Raw genomic sequence first — 20899 nt, forward strand, 5'->3', positions numbered from 1 at the left:
CTCACATATCCCACACTGGCCTTGAACTTGCTATGTAGCTCAGGATCACCTTGAAATTTGGATCCTCCTGTCTTCCCCTCCCATGTACTAAGATCACAGGTGTGTGTCAAAAAGACCATTTTTTATGGTGCTGGGGACCAAACTGAGGACTTTTTGAATGCTAGGTAAGCATTCTACCAACTAAACTACCTTCTCAGCAGTTAATGTAGAATTATAAAAATAGCACCCATATATTTAGTAAGCGTCTAGTCTGGAAAAATATCTTTTTCTTTATTCCTTTTTTTAAAAAACAAAGATTAAAACTCTATTCTTACCCTGTGAATAAAATTTAGAAAGTAATTATTTCAGAAAGAAAAGGTTTTAAAAGTTAATAGCTTGAAACAAATTAAAGATTAAATATATTGAGCTAGCATGCAATTTCTTTTTTATAGGCAAAATTTCAATAGTTTTATCAATGTTATGATCATAACAAAACTCTTCTGTTTCAAATGCTTAGGACTGTGTGTTTTAATTTTACAGTGTGAATGAACATTCTGGGAAGTTGTATTTTTATGTATCCATGCTCTGCATTCAATTCTTCTTGCGTTATTGTTTGTTGTTTTATTTTTATAATTATTATTTCTCTCTTGTTAGTATTTTTGAGATTACAATTTAACATTTCTCCCTTCCCTTTACTCCCTTCAAATCCTCCTACAAACCATTCCTTGCTCCTTATGAATTCCATGGCCTTCCCCCTCCCCACCACAGTAATTGTGCACACACACACACAGCACACACAAACCACAATGCACATATGTATATAAACACACACATATGCATGTGTATATATATATATATATATATATATATATATATATATATATATATATACAGTCTTAAATATAATATGTTCAGTTTGTATAATATTATCTGTGTGTATGCTTTCAGGGCTGATTATTTGGCATTAGACAATCAGTTGCTGTACTCTTCCCTGATGAAGGCTACCTTTCCCATTCCTACTTCTTCTCAGCTATCTATAATTCTTTTGTAGCGCTGAAACCTTGTCTAGTTTGACAGGTCCATTGGTGTCATCCTTGTTCAGGTCACATTTGGGCAGTGATGTTAGTGAGGCTTTTTAGGTGTAGCTTCTGACAATACTAGGAGACACAGTCTCATAAAAAACTCCCTGACCTAACAGGCTTTCTAGTTTCTGTGTCCTGAGCCTTAGGTGTGGGAATGTGGGGGTGTGCGGATGTGGGGGTGTGCGGATGTGGGGGTGTGCGGATGTGAGGGTGTGAGGGTGTGAGGACTTATTGTTTATGAAAAGTGTCATTGATAAAATTGTGTACAGTTAAAAAGAAAGAAAAATGAAAAGAAAGAAAAAAGAAAATTGGCAATAGTACTAACTCAATTACCAGTTTTACCACTCCTAGGTATATGCCCGAAAGATGCTCCAGCATACAACAAGGACATTTGCTTTACTATGTTCATAGCAGCTTTATTCATAATAGGCAGAATCTGGAAACAACCTAGATGTTCCTTAAGCAAAGAGTGGATAAAGAAACTGTGGTACATTTACACAATGGAATACTACTCAGCCAGTATAAACAAGGAAATCTTGAAAAAACAATACAAGTTTTGTCTTGTAGATGTATCCATTGGGACTGGGCTCCACAGCTCGGCATTTTGACAAGTTCTGCATTTTGACCAGCCTGCTCCACATAGTGAGTTCCTGGACAACTAGGACTACACAGAGAAACATTGTATGCAAAATAAAAACAAAACAAAACACCAAGAATAAAACCAACCAAACAAAAACCCCAAACCCCCAAAACAAAAAACAAACAAACAAAAAAAACCAAAAACAACCGAACAAAAAAACCAAAACCAAAATACCCCCCAACTTCAAACCAACCAACTAATCAACCAACCAACTCACCAAAACCAAACAAAATCAAAACCAAACAAAACCAAAACCAAACCAAACCAAACCAAACAAAACAAAACACCCCCTTCTCCTCCAGAAAGAAAATAGTTGACATGGTCACAGTATCTCTTCACAGTAACAGAAACCCTAACACAGACACCCATTTTGAAATCCTTTTTAGTTTTGATATTTTTACTCTCCAGTTTTAATTATCTCTTTTTCAGACTGATCAAAATTCTTAATGATGTTGGAATAAAATCCAGGCTATTCCAATATCGTTGTAGTCTGACTGATTCTCTTGAAATTTACAGGCAACTGGATGGAACTAAAAAAGATCATCCTGAATGAGGTAACCCACACATATGGAATCATCAGCAGGGACTAGGGTTTGCTTACCAAGACCAGCCACACTGACTTTACTCAAGTTTTTGTTCTCCATTGCTTCCTGAGCAGGAAATAGCTTTGTTCTGGTTTTCACCTAGTCAGTCCTTTTATACAGGAGTCACTTTGAATATTATTTTCCTAGAGAAATGTGCCCTCACTAGACTGTCATCCTAGAACTTTATTTACTCCAAGCATTGCATGCTGCAAGATGCAATTGTTTATTTTACTTTATTTTTTTTGCTCATTGCTATTCCCTCCCAATGTAGAATAAGCTCTCTGAGGTAGAACCTGAATCTACTTTGTTCCTAGTTGTTTCTTTGGGAACTTGTATGTACCAGAAATTCAACGCTTGTTGAATGAACAAGTAACTTGGTTAAAGTTGGTGTAGTAACCTAGTTACATATTAACAGTACTCTCACCCTCACCCCCAACCCCTTACCCCCTACACACACACACACACACACACAAACACACACACACACACATACATACACTGAATGTTCCTAGAATTAAAAGGTTTACAAAGATAGGAATACCTTTGCAATAAGCTGTATTAAATAGTCACAGCATTAGGAAGGTTGAGGAGAGAACATCCTATTGAGGCTTTAGGCGAGAGTAGCATGGAAGAATGGGGAAATAGTAGGACCCACAGGGTCCTGGAAACCTACAAGAAGAACTTTATGACAGGCAGATCTGAGTCCTGGGGTCCTCCTCAAACTAAGGCACCAGCCAAGAAGAATATAGGCAGTAAACTTCGAACCCCTACCAAGACCTAGCCAACGAACATGATATTCTCCACTGTTGAGTGGAGAGTGAGATCTGACTCTCACACGAACTCTGGTGCCCCTTTTCTGACCACGTCCCCTGGATGGGGAGGCTTGGCAGCACTCAGAGGAAGGATAGCAAGTTACCAAGAAGAGACTCGATATTCTAAGAGCATATATAGGGGGAGGAGGTCTCCCTCAATCACAGACATAGGGGAGGGGAGAAGGGGGGGAAATGGGAGGGAGGGAAGAATGGGAGGAAACAGGGGAAGGGCTAACAATCGAGATGTAATATGAATAAATTAATATAAAAATGTAATAAAAATAAATAAATAAATCTGCCAAAAAAAATAAATAAGTGTATGTTGATGATAAGGGTTTACAATTTGGGGAGATGTTTTTCTAATACTGTGTAATACTATGTTTCTCCTCATTTAACATAGAAATGTGGAATTCTGTGTTTATGGGTGTTCTATAGTGATTTCACTGATAGACATGTTTTGAAATGATTTTACACAAGGCTTTCCTAATACAGAAAAGCTTTATATTAGGGTAAATGCCTCAGGGTTTTTGTTTGTTTGTTGTTTTTTAGAAAGGCTTTTAGCTGATTTTTTAATAATTCCATATGTATGGGTTACCTCACTCAGGATGATCTTTTTTAGTTCCATCCACTTGCCTGCAAATTTCAAGATTTCCTTGCTTATAATGGCTGAATAGTATTTCGTTGTATAAATGTACCACAGTTTCTTTGTCCATTTTTTTGCTTGAGGGAAATCTAGGTTGTTTCCAGATTCTGCCTATTATGTATAAAGCTGCTATGAACATAGTAGAGCAAATGTCCTTGTTGTATGGTGGCGCATCTTTCGGGTATATACCCAGGAGTGGTAAAACTGGGTCTTGAGTTAGTACTATTGCCAATTTTATTTTTTCTTTCTTTTTCTTTTTTTTTTAAACTGTACACAATTTCATCAATGATACTTTTTATAAGCAATCATGGTATTTCAGGCAGGACGTGGGGCAGACAATCATTAACAGTATACTAGAATTTCCAAACTCCCTTTTTGTATAGACTACCAAAATCAGGAAATCACTATAAAACCCAATGAAATCTTCAATGCTTTGAAAAGGGGGAAGTGGCTTAGAGTGAGGGTTGGCATTTCACACTAAGGATGTTGTTTAACAACTTTTCACAAGCCCACCCTGACTTTCAAGAAATGAAATAAAAATGACAGAATTATCAATCTGAAGATTCACAGTCTTTTATAAAAGGAACCACTGGTCTTCTGAAGACAGGCAATGATGTCACTGCAAACTCCAGATCTTCCAATAGACTGGAAAAAGAATTTTGGGGATCAGGTTCCAACAGATCTCTGTTGTAAGGAAGTTAAGTTGATGTTGATGGTACAAGCGAGGAGGATACAAAAATGAATTTAGAATTTCTCCATACCACAAGGCATTTTGTGCCACAGTGACCACATATGTCAATACCAAGACGTCTCTTGAGAGCCATCAGGAGTCTTCCAAAATTACCAGGGAAAGCTAATGATGTGTTCTGTGTGCTAACATCACAGCTTAAAAAACCAAAAATAGAACAAGATTCTACTTTTATAAAATGATAAAAAAAATAATATTTCAAACTGTACAGTCACCAAAAGCACACACTTACCAAAAGTGCACACATGTCACTTGGTATCTCCAGCACCTTCAGCTTTCTGTGCCTGGTCTGTTTTGGTGTCTCCATTTTCTGCAGAATTATTTGCATTCTTACCGGCATCAGCTTTCCCCTTCTTCCCCTTGGGTACCTTCTCTCCCTTCTTAGGCTTGGGTGCTGGCTTTTGAGGAGCAGGTTTAGCAGACAACCTTGCAGATCTTCGCTGTGGCTCATCCTTCACTGTGGCTTTATCTCCTTTAGCATCCCCTTCTGCTTTTCTTTTCTTTTGGGTGTAGCAGCAGCAGGCAGGAGAGGATGTAGGCGCTGATCCAGCAGCACACCGGTCTGGTCCATGGGCCGGGGGGGGTGTGTGTGTGTGTGTGTCTCACTGCTTCCTCACACTTCTCCTATTGCCATTTTTTTTCTGAGAGAGTGCCAGATTGATTTCCAAAGCAGTAGTACAAGTTTGCACTCCCACCAGCAACCGAGGAGTGTTCCCATTGCTCCACATCCTCGCCAGCACGTGCTGGCACTTGAGTTTTTGATCTTAGCCATTCTGACATGTGTAAGATGGAATCTCAGAGTTGCTTTAATGTGACCCATACCCAGAGAGACACACATGGTGTGTACTCACTTATAAGTAGATATTAGCCATAAGGTAAAGGATAGGCATACTACAATTCACCTACCCAAAGAAGCTAAGTAACAAGGAGGGCCCAAGAGAGCCCTTCCTTGAAGCTCACTCAGGTAAGGGAACAGAATTGACAGCAGAAGTGGAACTGCAAGGAGAGGGTGTGGGGAGGGCAACGAGGTGAGGAAATCAGATGTGGGGAGAGTGGGGAGAGAAGGGGTGAGGGCTTAAAGAGAAAAAAGAAACTGAGCGTGGGGACATCACTGAGACAAGCTGGAGACTTTTGACAGGTTAGGCTACAGGGAGGAGATGAGGATGTTTCTATCTGAGCCTCCTAGCAGTGGATGACATGAGACTGAGGAGGCCGCCTTCTAGCCAGGCAGGACCTACAGTGGCGGGAGCAGAACACCAATCCACCTACAAAATCTTTGACCCAAAATTTACCCTGCCTACAAGATGTGCAGTGATAAAGAGAAAGAGCAGACAAAGTAGAGACTGAGGGAACGTCCATCCAATGCCTGGCCCAACCTGAGACCCATATTATGGGAGAGAGCCAACCCCTGGCACCATTAATGATACTCTGCTATGTTTACAGACGGGAGCCTAGCAGAACCATCCTCTGAGAGGCCCCACGGAGCAGCTGATCGAATCAGATGCCTTAGCATTAGGTAGAGTTCCAGAGTCCTGTGGAAGAGAGTGTGTGTGTTGGTGGGGGACGGGGTGGCTAGAAGGACCCAGATGGGGCAAGAATGCCACAGGAAGACCAAGCCATGGAGGCTTACAGAGGTGGAAACACTAATCAAAGAGCATGCAGGGACTGGACATAGGTCCCCTATGCATAGGTAACCGATGGGCAGTTTGGTCTTTATGTACGTCCTTTGTAAGTTGAATGGGTGCTCTCTATGATATGGACTCTGTTGCCTTCTTTTGATCACTTACCCTTAACAGTACTGCCTTGCCTGGCCTCAGTGGATAAGCATAAGATCAGTCCTGATATGACTTTTCCGAGGAGAAGGGGAGAGGGACGGGGAAGAGGGTGGGAGGGAGGGACTATGAGAAGAGGAGGGAGAGGATAGGGTAAGGATGTAAAGCGAATATATAAATCAAAAGTGAAATTTAAAAACAGAAACAAATAAAAATAAAAAAGAGAAGGAAATTCCAAGTAGATGACTTTTTTTGCTTGCCTGTAAGTAGGAGCAGCATGTGTGTGCAATACCCAGAGAGGCCGGAAGAGGGCGTCAGGATCCCTGGAAACGGAGTTACAAAAGGTTGTGAACAATTAAATAGATGCTAGAAGCTAAACCCAGGTCCTCTGCAAGAGCAACAAATGCTTGTAACTGGTGGTCTATCTTGGCTAGTCTCTAAACAGTACACGTATGTTCTCTGGGTTCATTAGGTAGGAGTGATTGTATTGTTGAGTGCTTATCTTAAAAGTTATTTGTATCTTGTTTATTAACATGTGTGTTTGTGGGAGGGTGGCAAGGGAGTGAGCTCATGCAACGGCAGGCATGTGGAGGTCAGAGGGCAACTTTTGGGAGTTGATTTCTTTCCACAAACCCGGGTTGTCAGTCTTGCATGTGCTTTTAAATACTGAGCTATCTTGCCAGCCCTTAAAAATTCTTAATATTTTTCTTTAAATATGGCTGTCATATCTGAAATCTGGTACTATCAGGCTCCCTGATATATTTAGAACAGCTTTTTTATTTATTGTCATCTTAAAGATTATTTTTAATTAGTCAAATGCATATGTGTCAGTGTGGGGTATATACACGTGAGTGTGGTAGATGTTGAATCCCTTGGTACAGGAGTTAGAAGAATTGTGAGCTGCCTAACATGGGCGGTGGGGACTGAATCAGGACCCTTTTCTAGAACAGTATATGCTCTTAACGCCAGAGTCATCTCTCCAGCCCCAACGTCTATTTCTTTTCTGATTGGCCATATGAAATAACACAGGGCATAGAGGATTCCTTGATTTTTTTTTTTTTTTTTTTTGGTTTGTCTGTTTCATCCTTGCTACTTCAATAGTAACTGAACCAGATGCCCTTGTTTTAGCAAAACCAAGTGGAAATATAAAAGAAAACATTCAACATCATTTAGCAATTGTCTGGGAACAGGAAGGCAAAGGATTATGTACAGCACAGGGCAATGCCATTGTGGAAACTTCCCTCTGGGTGCAGCCCTTTATCTTGTTCTGCTCCTACACACAGGTCATATTATGCACTGCTTTGTGCTAGTTTGACAAGAACTAATGTGGATGCTTAAATATTTTAAAGCCTGAATGCTTCTGAATGATAAAATACGGAGCTGATCAGCCCTTCCTGTTGCGTTTGTGGTTAATGATAAGGTAATTTAATACTTTTCTCTTTTTTGGTCTATTAGTAGTTCTACACCAGACATTAAAGTTCCTCAAAGGGAAAAAAAATCTTCAAATAAGGCCACTGGATGACACTTTTTAACTACAGTTGTTTTTTATTCAGCCATAAAATCTATCTTTCATAAAGAAACCCACTTACATGTCTTACTTCAGTGAAGGTTATTTGTAGACTGAAGGTCTTTTCTTGTCAAGATATGATGAATACCATGTGTGAAGACAGAGGAGCATCAGACCTGTATTAGCTGGAAAACCCACTGATCTGTGAATAACCTAAAAAAGAAAACCTGAAGATTAGCAACGTCGCTTTTAAGAATGATCCATCAAATTCAACAAGCAGATTCACAGAGATGAATCATCGGGTCCCTTTTTATACCCGCGATACAGTAAAGGTTATTTCCTCTCCCTCCAAACACAAGTTCAAAAAATAAAGGGAAAAGGAGCTTCTGAACAGCCCTTGGGATAAGTCAATATCCTAAGGTATTTCTGATATTTTAGATGTAAATATTTGAATGTTAATTAAAATGGTGTACTGAACTGTTTTTCAGTGTTGAGGTCAATGTTTGAGCAAATTGGTTTATATTCTTGTGTTCTGGGGGATGGGGGGAGAAATTAAAATTTTTTGTATACTTTCTCCAATTATTTATATCAAATTTTAATTTTATGGGTATTTGAAATATTTGTTGAAAAATGTGTTTTTGTTGATGCTTTTGAATTTATTTTAAAAAGATTCCTGCATAGCTTCATTAGTCAAGTAGTAGCTGGATAAACAAAACCAGGATGTTAATATTCTGGAAGCCAACTTAAATGATTAAAAGAACAAAATTACTACTTTGAATAAGATTATTACCCATGTTCACAATTGTCTTAACAGTGAACACTCTGAAATCTTAAGAACCATTTAGAAGCATGGAGCTAAAGGCACTCTTCACAGTATAACTTTCCTAGGTTTTGTGTGCTTTATGTGAGGTGTTTTCATTCACTCATTTTCACATTGATCTGGAATGGATAAGATAACCTGAAAATTAAAGACCCCTAAAGAGGGGACACCATAAGCATCTTTCAAAAAAATTTTCAGGTCAATCATTGTAGTAGGTAAATAGCCCTACAATAGTTTAAGTAACATTTACTTCTTTTTTATGGAGGCGACAGCACTGGACTAGGAGAGTACATCGTAACAGCAGCAGCAAGTGAGTCTTCAAGCCTTACCCCTTAAGACACAGTTCTGGCAATGCGTACCTTAATATATCAAATTGGCTTGGGTGATGCTTTTTGGTTCGGCCCTCAGTAATTTAGTTTTGAAATGTATTTTCTTGAATAATACAGATCTCATTTGAGGAATGGCTCATACTGAGTTTTTAAGCAAGCGAATTTAAATAATTAGTTCCTAGCATGCCCAACATAATGAAAATATTTTTTATGGTGATTGAGTGACAAATTTTCTTTGTGTTTAAACAATTAATAATCATTTCTGCTTTGATGTGAAACATTCAGATAATGTTATTTATAGTCATTCTCATTATGGAAATTAAGCAGGAAAATAGAAGCACCCTGCCTAAAAGAGTGAGTTATAGTTTTCTGAATGAGAAGTTTTGTTAGATAAACTTTACTAGTAAAAAATCCTTAGGGCATCTGAAGCCTCCATTTTCATTAAATTATTGTTCAGGATTAGAAAAAGAAACAAGAATTAAAACATCCCAATGCATGGACATGAGAGAATTTTTGTTTCCGAGGAAATTTGAACATATGTTTCACAGGATTATGCTTTTTCTACCTCTCCGATTTCATAACAGATTAAGTTCTGTACTTAATAAAGTTTCATTTTTTTTTTTATAGTTTCAATCTGAGAATGGCAGTCTTGGTTTAGAGAGTAAGAAAGGAAAATGCAGTGATTATTAGAAGCTTAAACACTGCAAGAGGCCTTGAAGCTTTTGCCCCACCTGCTAGAAGGGCCATAAATCACAGGTGAACTCCGGAGAAGGACCGTCAGCGATGCTGAGATACAGCGCTGCAGTAAAGTGGTAAACACGGACTTTCAGAATTCAGCACCTAAGGCTCAGATTAAACGCTATTGATTTTAACTTGAGCTGAAATAGTCGCCCGTTCAATTTAATAATCCTTTCTCTGGGTGATAAAACAAAATTTAACTAAATAAAACATGCTTTTAAATAGATGTGGCATTTATGATAGCCAAAGAAGGAAACAATTTAATTAAGAATCAGTCTTTGCCACGCTGGACCACTGCACGATATGTGCAGTCATTTAATGGAGATGGGAGTTGAGGGTGAACTCCTTCCTCTGGGTGTCCATGTCAAAGGGTCCCTCCTGCCATCTTCTCCCTCCGTGTAAGGGCGATAGGCCTGCGAGCTGTTCACGCTATGTTTTGTGGCTTCGCTTATCCTGCGCGTGAGTTTCAGATAGTTTCGGGCTAGGACACTTTAACGTGTGGGATATCCTTTTGTGTTTTCCATATTTATACTTTTATGTGAGCATCATTGGTGCGGTTGGTGTGGTGAGTGGCCACTGACGAATTGCCTTTTTGTGCCTCTGAGGATCTTAGCTCTTCCATGTGCTGTTGTTTCAAAGGTAAGTCCATTTTCAAAGAACCACTGCTTTCTGAACAAAAAGAAAAATAAGTGCGGAAAACGAAACAACTTGAGTAAATCCGAAATAACCAGTTTCTGATATTTCTGGTCATGAGCGTGTCTTTTAATGGTTGAGCCACCTCTCTAGGCCCAAGTAATAAGCTTAGGAACACATCAGTAACTGATTCCAGTTCCATTAAAAATAAGCTGTGGCCAATGGCAGAAGGCAAGAAAAAGTCCCAGACCAAAGATAACATCATAATAATGTAATTTTCAGTATGTGTTTCTGAATGAAGAGGCTGCTGGTGACCAATGAATTTTAATTTCAATTTGGGAAATTTGCAGGTGACTGTTTTATGACTCAAGTTTTGTTTTTAAACATGTCTATGGTGCTATCCATACATGTTTACATAAATGTAGACAACTATTTTAGAGAGGCTTGATGACTTTCGTGATATTTTAGTGGTTGACAATGATCAAGTTTCATTTAAAATTTAAGTAGTGCAAATGATCGAGTTATAAACAGTTTTCCTGTGTATGCATGTTACTTGTAGTTTTAAAAAACAAAATTAAAAAATTAGCACAAAGAGAGTCTTGATTTTTTCCACTGATATCACCACTAATGTATACCAAACTCGATTATATTCTCAGAAAATATAGTTACATCAAGCTTATAAATAAGAAATTTAAGACACCAAATATACCTAATATGTAATTTATTATATGTTATTTATAAATGGTTGACCAAAATGAAAAGAATACAAATTGTTAGTAGATATTAATAAATCGAAAGTCTTTAAACAAGGCTAGTAATTTTAGCTTATTATTAAATATTAATTTGAAGTCTCTTTTGTTGAATAGTTAAGATCTTAGCATTCAATGACCATCTCATAAGCAACGTAAATGAATGGTTTATGATTTCTTAATATGGTAAGTTAGTTTTGGTTGTCATTACTATTTCAAATATTAATTTGTGAATTCCTAAACTGATCTGATACAGGGAAAGACGAGAGGATGGCTAAAGGGCTGGACTAGACAAACGGACTTTTACCTGTAGTATTGGAGCAAAGATGAAGGATTCAAATTCACTAATATGAATTTTCTGCACTCTGAGTCTTTGGTTAATGAAGATGCTCTTTATTGTCCATTTGTCCATCTGAAGTCCACGAATATTTACTGAACACCTGCCCTGTCCAAGGTACTCAGCTGAGAGAAAGCTTAATAAGAACATAATCCAAGCCGTGGTCCTGGGGAATAGATTGTTTCACATCTTAGGGACAACAGTCTAAATGGGCCCTTGCACAGACATAGTGGTAGCAAGCAAACAGACTGGAAGGACTGTATGGAAAGGCTAATTCCAGATGAGAGCATCGTGCTTTCACTTACTTGAAAGAATAGGTAGTCGGATGTAAGTCGGTAAGAGGAGGTGGCATCCTAGAAACTGGCATCAGCTCTTAGGCAGGGACAAGGCGGCTCAACACCCAACACAGGTTGCGAGTGTGGGGGTGGGGACCAGCTTGCTGGGCTGGGGCCTTTGAATCTTATTCTGTGTGTGTTGCCAGAAGCCCAGTAAGACTCTGAGAGCAGACAGGCCATAATCACTTGCTGTATAAACTTAATTGAAACATTCTTTCTTGTTTAAATAATCCTTACCTAGTTAGAGGCTTGTCAAAGCACAGAATATGGATGGATTTTGATGAAATTAAATATTTAGTGGTCACAAGTCCCTGTCTAATGCCATACTGATTTAAGTATAGGCATTTCCCAGAACAAAAGATGGATTATAAAAGCCAAGTATTTTATTCCTTAATTGCTTAGAGGCTCGTCTCCAATTACAGTGTTGAGCTTTAGCTGAGGTAAGAATGTTTCAGCAAAAGTTAAATTTAATAGAACGCATTAATTCTTCTCCATAACAACCAGGGCCCAGCACAAATTTGAGAATGCACTTCCAGCATGTTAAAGCAGCAGACGTTTATAAGGACATAACAAACCACCCTGCTATGTTTCAGTTAGACAATAGCACTCTATGTTACTGTGTCATAAAATAATGGGCTTAGCTGCCTTCAAAGGCTACATGGCATGCACAATCATGGAACAACCAATTTTATGTTGAAAAATATCAAACAGGGCTGGTTATTACCAATTGAGTCATATTTAGTACCTAATTGTTAACACGTTTTATTTTGAGAGTGACAGAAGGGAAAACTCTGGCAAGTGTTACCGTGTCTTTCTCCTAAGAGAAGCATTGAACAATTGCTTAGAACTATGGTGTTAATGAAGACAGAAAGAGAAGTCCATACTTTGCTCTAAGGAGCCCAGGGAAAACTCGTCAAGTGTAGAAATAGGGAATCTGAGCTACCTTTTGCTTGTTGCTTTCATACGGAGACTACACTTGTCTTTCTCAAGCGATTGTGGAGTTTATAGCTACAAACATTCTTTGCTGGCAGCCAGTCTGAGTCTTCATCAGCTGAGTGAGGGAAACGAATTTGGAGGTGAGTTGCTTCAGAAAGAAAGATATCAAGAAGAAGCTATTTGGGGCTCATTGCTGAATTATCCCCAAACTCACAACTGTGAGAAACCACAGCTGTGGGAGACAATTCTTAGTGGGCATGTGGGAGGGAGCCACAAGGTCAATACCTTCTGTGCATCATGAAGATTTTAGCATCCGTGATGTATCTTGATAAACTAACTGGGTAGAACCTCCTGGAAATAATAAATATTACATGATGTATAATCATACTTTAGTGTAATTTTATCAGTATGTTTTCTTTTTAACAATGTCATTCCGAATTGAACTCAACTGAGCTGCCTCCACTTTTCCTCTAAGACATTAATTTTATTAATTATTCATTGCTGTGATATTTGCCTCCTTATCACAAATCTTTAACTATGGTATCTAAGACTTATCACATTCAAAACCAATAAATAATAAATGAGACCTAGGCCTCAGAAAAACAGAAAACTAATTTATCTAATTCCCTCAAGAAATACATTTTTATTATTTGCATTAGATGGCTAATTTATTCTCTTAAAAGAAACCACTCCTATGACACCCAGAAACACACAGAAGAGTAGGACTGTGACCAGGGGTCATCTTCACTGTAACTTCTCAAATATCTGTGTAAATAAACATTTAAAAGTAATCATGCATGTATTTAGATAAAAATTATTTTATCATATGAAGAAGAAATGTGCAGCACTGGCAATATAATGCTTCATCTTGACCATATATCCTACCAAAATCATATAAAAACTAACTTACATAAAATGATTAACCAAAAACAAAAACCACATAAAGCATTAAATGAATGGTTAATATCAAAATACCATTTAGAGCCAAGAATTGGGCATAAATAATTGAATTCTAACTATTAATTCATTGATAAATTATCTAATTATGCGACAAAGGATGTGACAACATATATCCTGGCTCTTACTGTGCTATGGTAATTCAAGACCATGCTAACATGCTTTTATGGATATTCCTATCTCAAGACAAATCAAATTCATTTTAGATGAGCTTGGAAAAGACCAAAAGCTGATATCAGAGCACTGCGATAGCACCAGAGATCTAAAAAAGTAAATAAAGCCACTAACATTGCCAAGTTAGCTAGGAGGTACTGCAGATATAGTTACACTGGAAGCTGAGCCCCAGCTTCAGTGATATACCAATCTAAACACCAACATAAGAATAGTCTGTAATGTTGCTAACTAGCTGGGGAGAAAGTGCATGGCCTCTGAAGACAATTATACTGCAAAGTCAAACTACATAATGGAGAGAGAAGTGATCACTCAATTAGCCAATGAACTAATCAATGGCAATCAAAGGGTCAGTTGCATGGCATTTTATTTCCCATGTGAACAATCCCCCTTTTGTATCATTTATCTAATACAGAAACTACAATTTTTGAATATATATATATATATATATATATATATATATATATATATATATATATATATATATATAGTTTATTTAGCATCTCACTATGAATTCTGAGCTGGCCTTGAACTTAGGAATCTGTCTTCACATGCTGAAGACCTGGATTACAGATGTAGAGCAATCCTTTAAGGGTTCATATGAAAAAAGCAAGAGCTTCTGACTTCGGTAGTTGCTTGGCATGCTGGTTCTGTTCCTGTGGGGTTGTGCTGGACTAGCTAGCTAGCTTTTCCAACTTGACCTGACCTCTGTGAAATGCAAGCTCCAGAGAAGCAAGATAAAGCTCTACAAACTACCCACCCCCAAGAGAAAGCACTGACTAGACACATTTGTATACAAAATTTTAAATAAATCCTCTTATTTGACTACAAGTGACAATATCCTTGAGGAAATATTTGGGTCTATAGTTTTTTAAATTTAAAATTAAAAAAATATTCACTTCACATCTTGATTGTAGACCCCTCCCTCATCTCCTCTTGATTCCACCCTCCCTCCCTCTTCCCCTCCATGCCCCTCCCTTAGTCCTCAGAAAGGGGGATCCCTCCTCCCTTACCAACTGACCACTGCCTGTCAAGACTCATCAGGACTGTCTGCATCCTCTTCCTCTGTGGTCTGGGAGGGCACTCTGCCAGGGGGAAGTGACCAAGAAGCAGACAATAGAGTGCATGAAAGAGACAGCCCCTGCTCCCCTTACTAGGGAACCACATGGGGACTGAGCTGCCTATCAGCTACATCTGATTAGAGGCCTATGTGCTCTCCATGCATGGTTCTTGTTTGGTGCATTGGTCTCCATAGGCACCCTAGGCTTGGATTTGTTGCTCGGTTGGCCTGCTTGTAGAGCGTCTGTCTGCTCTGGTACTTCTATTCTTCTACTCTTCCATAAGACTCCCTGTACTCTGCCCAAAGCTTGGCTGAGCTCAGCTTCTGCTTTGCTCCCCTTCCTGTTCCCTCTCTTCAGTCACATCCAGTGTCTATTCTATTTGCCCGTCTGAACGAGAATTAAGCATTCTCCCTATGGTCTTCCTTGTAACTTAGCTTCTATAGGTCTGTGGATTGTAGTATGGTTATCCTGTATTATATGGCTAATATTTGCTTATACATGAATATATACCATGCATGTCTTTCTCAGACTGTGCTACCTAACTCAGGATGATCTTTTCCAGCTTCATCCATTTGCCTACAAATTTCATGATTTTCTTGTTTTTATTAGCTGAATAGTATTCCATTGTGTAGATATACCACAGTTTCTTTATCCATTCTTCACTTGAGGGACATTTGGGTTGTTTCTAGTTTCTGGAATTATGGATAATGCCACTATGAACATAGCTGAGCAAATGTTCTTGTTGTATGGTGGAACACCTTTGGGTATATGTCCAGGAGTTGTATAACTGGACCTTGAGGTAGAGCTTTTTCTAATTTTCTGAGAAAGCGCCAGATTGATTTCCAAAGTGGCTGTATAAGTATGCACTCCCATCAGTACAGGAAGAATGTTTCCCTTTCTCCACACCCTTGACAGCATGTGTTCTCACTCAACAGACATGGAGAAAAATCCAAAGAATCATTAGATCTTACCTCAAAAGCCTATATGGAACAAAACTTGAAAATCTAAATGAAATGGACACTTTTCTTGAAAGATTCCACTTACCAAAGTTGAATCAAGATCAGTTAAACAAATTAAATAGTCCTATATCCTCTAAGGAAATAGAAGTCATCAAAAGTCTTCACAACCAAAAAAAGTACAGGGCCATGGGTTAGGTCCAGCATTGGTTGGACATTCTCTCAATCTCTCCTCTACCTGCTCTGTCTCTATCCCTGCACATCTTGTAGGCAGGGTACACTTTTTTCCAGACAGGAGCCTAGCAGAATTGTTCCCTGATATTTCAAAACAGATGTTGAGACTCACAGCCAAAAACTAGGCAATACAGAGGGAGTCCTGTGGAAAAGTGCAGAAAAGGAGAAAAGGACCTGGAGGTGATAGGAGCTCCACAAGAATAACAATAAAGCCAACTAGGCAGGATCCAGAGGGGCTTGTGGAGACGGAAGCACTAATCAAGATTCATGGATGGACTGGACCTAGGCCTCCAACACAGGTGTAGCCACTGGGCAGCTGAGACTTCGTGTGTGTTCTCTAACAGTGGAAGCAGGGGCTGTCTCTGACATGGACACTGTTGCCAGCTTTTTGATCACTTCTCTTGGACGAGACTGCCCTGCCAGGCCACAGGGGAAGAGCACACACTATGCCCTAGTGTGATTTGATAAGCTGGGGTAGAAAGGAAGTGGGAGGTTCCCCTTTTCTGAGGACTAGGGGAGGGGAAAAGATGGAGAAGAAGGAAGGGTGGGACCGGGAAGAGAAGAGGTATGGGGCTACAACCAGGATATAACGTGAACAACAAAGCCCAGGGTCAGATGGTTTCAGCATAGAATTTTACCAGACTTTCAAAGAAGAGCTAATACTAATATTATTAAACATATTACATAAAATGTTTGTTTTCTTATTTGTTTTCTTTGTGTAGCCTTGGCTGTCCTGGATTCACTTTATAGACCAGGTTGGCCTAGAACTCACAGAGATCCACCTGCCCCTACCTCCTGAGTGCTGGGATTACAGGTGTGCGCCAACACTCCTGCCTGAAATTTCTTCTTTAATTTTATTTTTGCTCATCAATCTCCCCTTCCTTTGGCTTCTGATTTCTTTCTCATCCTTCATCCTCTCCTCTCTTCTTTTTTCATTTTTATTAGAAATAGCAATCAAGTTTACTTTTGCCATAACACTTAACACTTATGAAAACTTTTTTTTCATATAACAAACTCATTGAAAAAGTATGAGACTCTGGGCTAAAGGAGGATTCTTGAAATGACTTTTATCCTGGAGGCCTTCTGAGATTCTTGAGAAGATGTGGTGGGATCCAGGAAGACTCTGTAGAGTGGTCTGGATGGAAAAAAGGTGATTCTACTGTATCAGATGAGCAGGAGAGCTCTTTCTCTCTCTTTCTTTCCAAGGGTAAAAATGTTAATTTTTCCAAGACTGAAATTAGTTGAAAGTCTCCTCTTCTTCCATAATTAAGTAATAATATGAGGCAAAGTATGAGTTATTACATAATAACTCATTCCATTGCTTTACTAAGAATGAAGCCATAGGATGAGTGCTTGTTTAAATGCACAAAGTTTGAGTTATTGTATCATAATTCACACCTTGAGATGTCATATTGTGATTATAAAATGGCCCTGTGCAAATATTATTAATTTTTTAAAGTTCAGAAATAAATTATTTAAAAAAATAACACATGTGTCTTCAAATGATCCTCTCTAATGTGAATTCATTAAAAGTGGGATGAAAGATGAGTTAGTGTCTATTGAACCGGCATTATCTATCACTTTTCCCGAGGACCTGTCTTCATTGACACGCTGTTGAGAAGCAAGATCCTTATGATTTGCAGCTGTTGTATAGATGTTTTCATTCTTTCACGTCTAACAAATAATATATTATTGCCTGGCCTTTTTTCCCTCTTAGGGGCAACACTTAGCAGCTGCTATAAGGCAGGCAGACTCTGCACTCAGTTTAGTCTAGATTATTTATCAACACGGATGTACAGATCATGAAGGGTAATTTCAGCATTCTACCACTGGCCACTAGCTTTGGAAGCCCACTCCTTCCCGGGTTTTTGGGACAACATCTTTCACTGGTCTCTCTCCACCTTCTTCTCTTCCGTATCTTTGATGATTTTCTTACCTGTCTTCCTATGAGATATGGATGGGTTTATAACATTAATTAAAATTTTTTTCTCAAGTCCAACTTCACCAAGATTTTGTCCATTTTAATTGCCAATTATGCAGATAACTCTTACATACTGGGCTATTCAAAAATATCACACACATCACACATTACTAGTATTTCTTCCTGCTATTTTACTTATAGTACTCCACAAACTATGAGCAACCTCCCTAAAATGAAGTGCTGTTGCTTGCTCTCTTGGCAAGCCAATCTCACTGTTTCTTTCTCAGTGTTAGCAGTGCACACATCCTCTGAGGTTTGATGCCCTCCAGTCATTATGTAGATTGCCAACCAATACTTTGTGATATTTCAAGAGGAATAATTTTAGGTAGGTATCTTTAAGGGACTTAAATTGGCATAAAATAGGAGGTACAAGATAGAGCAAATAAGTATATTCAATTGCCCTCATCTGGTGCTATGGGAAGCTTTAGCACCAACCACTAGAGTCTAGTGGATCTTGAAAGTCTTCAAGGTAGGGAGAGACTCAGAGCCCAGATCAACATCTCCAGGACAATCAAAAAGAGAAAAGCCAGCCAGGCAAGTGTAGAGATTCTTCCATGTAGTCTATTGGGAAAACAGTTCCTCTTTCATGAAAACATGGCAATGGTGGAAAGTGATTTATTCTTTGCATGTTTTGACTCTGCAAAATAAAGCAGGGAAGCAGTAGTTTCAGTATAAACATTTTTTTTTGCATGGTATTGAACCTGAAATGAAAGAAAACACTGCTGCATCCTCAGAGTCACCATGTTTTTACTTCTTATGTCTCATACGTTTTCTCCTCTTTCTCTCTGTCATCCATTTTTGGTGGGGAGGGTGGATTTCACTATGGAGCCCAGGCTGGCCTCTGGATCTCCCTAACTTAGCTCCATGAGTCCTGGGCTTGCAGGTACGCCCAATCACACAGTGTTCATGTTTCACCTATTATGTGAAACGCCTTACGCTTTTATGTAGATCTCCCATCTATGTGGTGAATTCTACAGTTCTAAAACTTGGGAGTTCAGTCTGACGGCCGCACATTTTTAACTGGCCTCATTCAAGCTACTACTTATTTGTTTTATACTCTGTTACAGGCTACATTCCTGAAACCCGAATTTCTTGCTGTTTTCCCCTTGATTATAGGGTTATAGGATCTTTCTTTCTCTTTTGGACCTTTGTGTATTGCTTATGAACGGGGGCGGGGAGCATATGCTGTGGATTGTACGTGGAGATTGGAGTACAGGTTGCAGGAGCTCATCACCAGGCTCGGCAGCAAGGGCCTTTGCCTTCTGGGACAACCTGCCATACGTCTGTCCGTCATGCTTCCCTTCAAAGATCTGTGCCTCGCTATCAAGCCTTTCTCACACCTTGATCAGGGCTTGAGACAGGGAAATGCATATTCCCTGTGATTTCAAAAAATGTGGCATCAAATGGTAGCAACTTCACTGTTTTCTGCACAAACACTGCTTTATGCTCTTTAAAACCCTGTTTATTATTCCTCAGGTCACCTCTAATGCATTCTACTCTCTTAAAATTTTAGCAGAATTATTACATTTTCTGTGAAATGATTTTCACAACTCCTATCTGTTTCAGGTTTCCAGCTTCTATCAACTCAGTGCCAGTGTAAACCTATTATGTCACTCAGTTTAATTTATCTTAAAAACCCTTGCTGAGTTTAAAATAGTATTAGCAGTAAGTAAAAGAAACAAGAAAGACCAAAGAACAAACTAGTGCTGTTAATATTTCTTATGCATCAAGGGCTCTCTGTATTTAAATGCTGGAGTCTAGGCTCTTAGGGAGCTTCAGTTTAGACACGAAGAGTCGGTGTTTAAGCCTGTTGTATAAGGAGCTTCTGGGTAGTGTACGGGAGAGAACAGTGAAGAGACACAGCATGTTGGCTTTGGTGGAGGACTAGAGTAGTCATCAGAAGGTGGTGACATGGATTGGACTTTCAGTGAACATCTGACTTTGGGATGTGTCGAGCTAAGCACAAGAACAATGTTGCCACGGGAATATTTGAACAAATTATGAGGAAGTAGAAAAATCCATTATGGCTATGGAGAAGAATGATTAACGCCATCTATCTAGGATATAGTTTAATTGAGTATTGATATCTGATTAGATTATTTACTTATAGGTACACTGAAAATTTTTGCAAGCATTGATTGTGACAAACACTTATGAACAAAGTACCCTAACATATATTGGGATGGGCTAAGGCAAAACTAAACACTAGGAAGTTCGTGCTCGATGTTTGGAAGCAGGGTCCTCTCATGTTTTCTATGTCCATTTCACCTTTTAATTTTATTTAATTTATTTTAAAAAAATAAAATTTAATTTTGTGTGTCTTCAGGAAAAGTCACTTGCCTATTTCATCTCCCAAAGGGCCTAATGAAAATGGGAATCTTGGCCAGGCATGGTGGCGCACGCCTTTAATCCCAGCACTCGGGAGGCAGAGGCAGGTGGATCGCTGTGAGTTCGAGGCCAGCGTGGTCTACAAAGCGAGTCCAGGACAGCCATGGCTAATTCAGAGAGACCCTGTCTCGAACCCCCCCCCCCATGGGAATCTTGCTGGATGTATTTTTACAAAATATATAAATAATGAGCTGTATAGACAATAGCTAGAGTTACATGCTTCAAGTGGAGACAGCGTTTACATAATTCTCTAGGAGTCTGTTTCTAGACCTCAGCTGTCTTATGACCAGGACAGGTTTCTCATTTATATATTTATTTAATAATGACATTGCACCTCTTTTACCTCAAGCTCTGCCGTGAGGGTTGAAGGATGCAGAATGAAGACACTCCCAGGGTGGCTAACACAGGACAGCACCTTTAGGCTGCACAAATGTTTGAGACCTGCTTAAGAATATGCCCTAAGAATGACCAAGCACTATGAGAATGCAATCATTAGCAAAAGTGCCA

General features: G+C 39.0%; 1 protein-coding gene across 1 annotated transcript; it reads right to left on the reverse strand.

Moving 5' to 3' along the window:
- Positions 1–4733: 4733 nt before the first annotated feature.
- Positions 4734–19298, reverse strand: LOC311589585 (non-histone chromosomal protein HMG-17-like; the record flags this gene model as incomplete). The annotated part of the gene is made up of 2 exons (XM_084768091.1): positions 4734–4988; positions 19203–19298. The coding sequence occupies 2 exons, from the start codon at positions 19296–19298 to the stop codon at positions 4737–4739; spliced, it is 348 nt and encodes a 115-aa protein (XP_084624217.1). The 3' UTR covers positions 4734–4736.
- Positions 19299–20899: the final 1601 nt, after the last annotated feature.

This window comes from Acomys minous, assembly GCF_964271855.1.
Source record: "Acomys minous genome assembly, chromosome: 18".
Lineage (NCBI taxonomy): Eukaryota > Metazoa > Chordata > Mammalia > Rodentia > Muridae > Acomys > Acomys minous.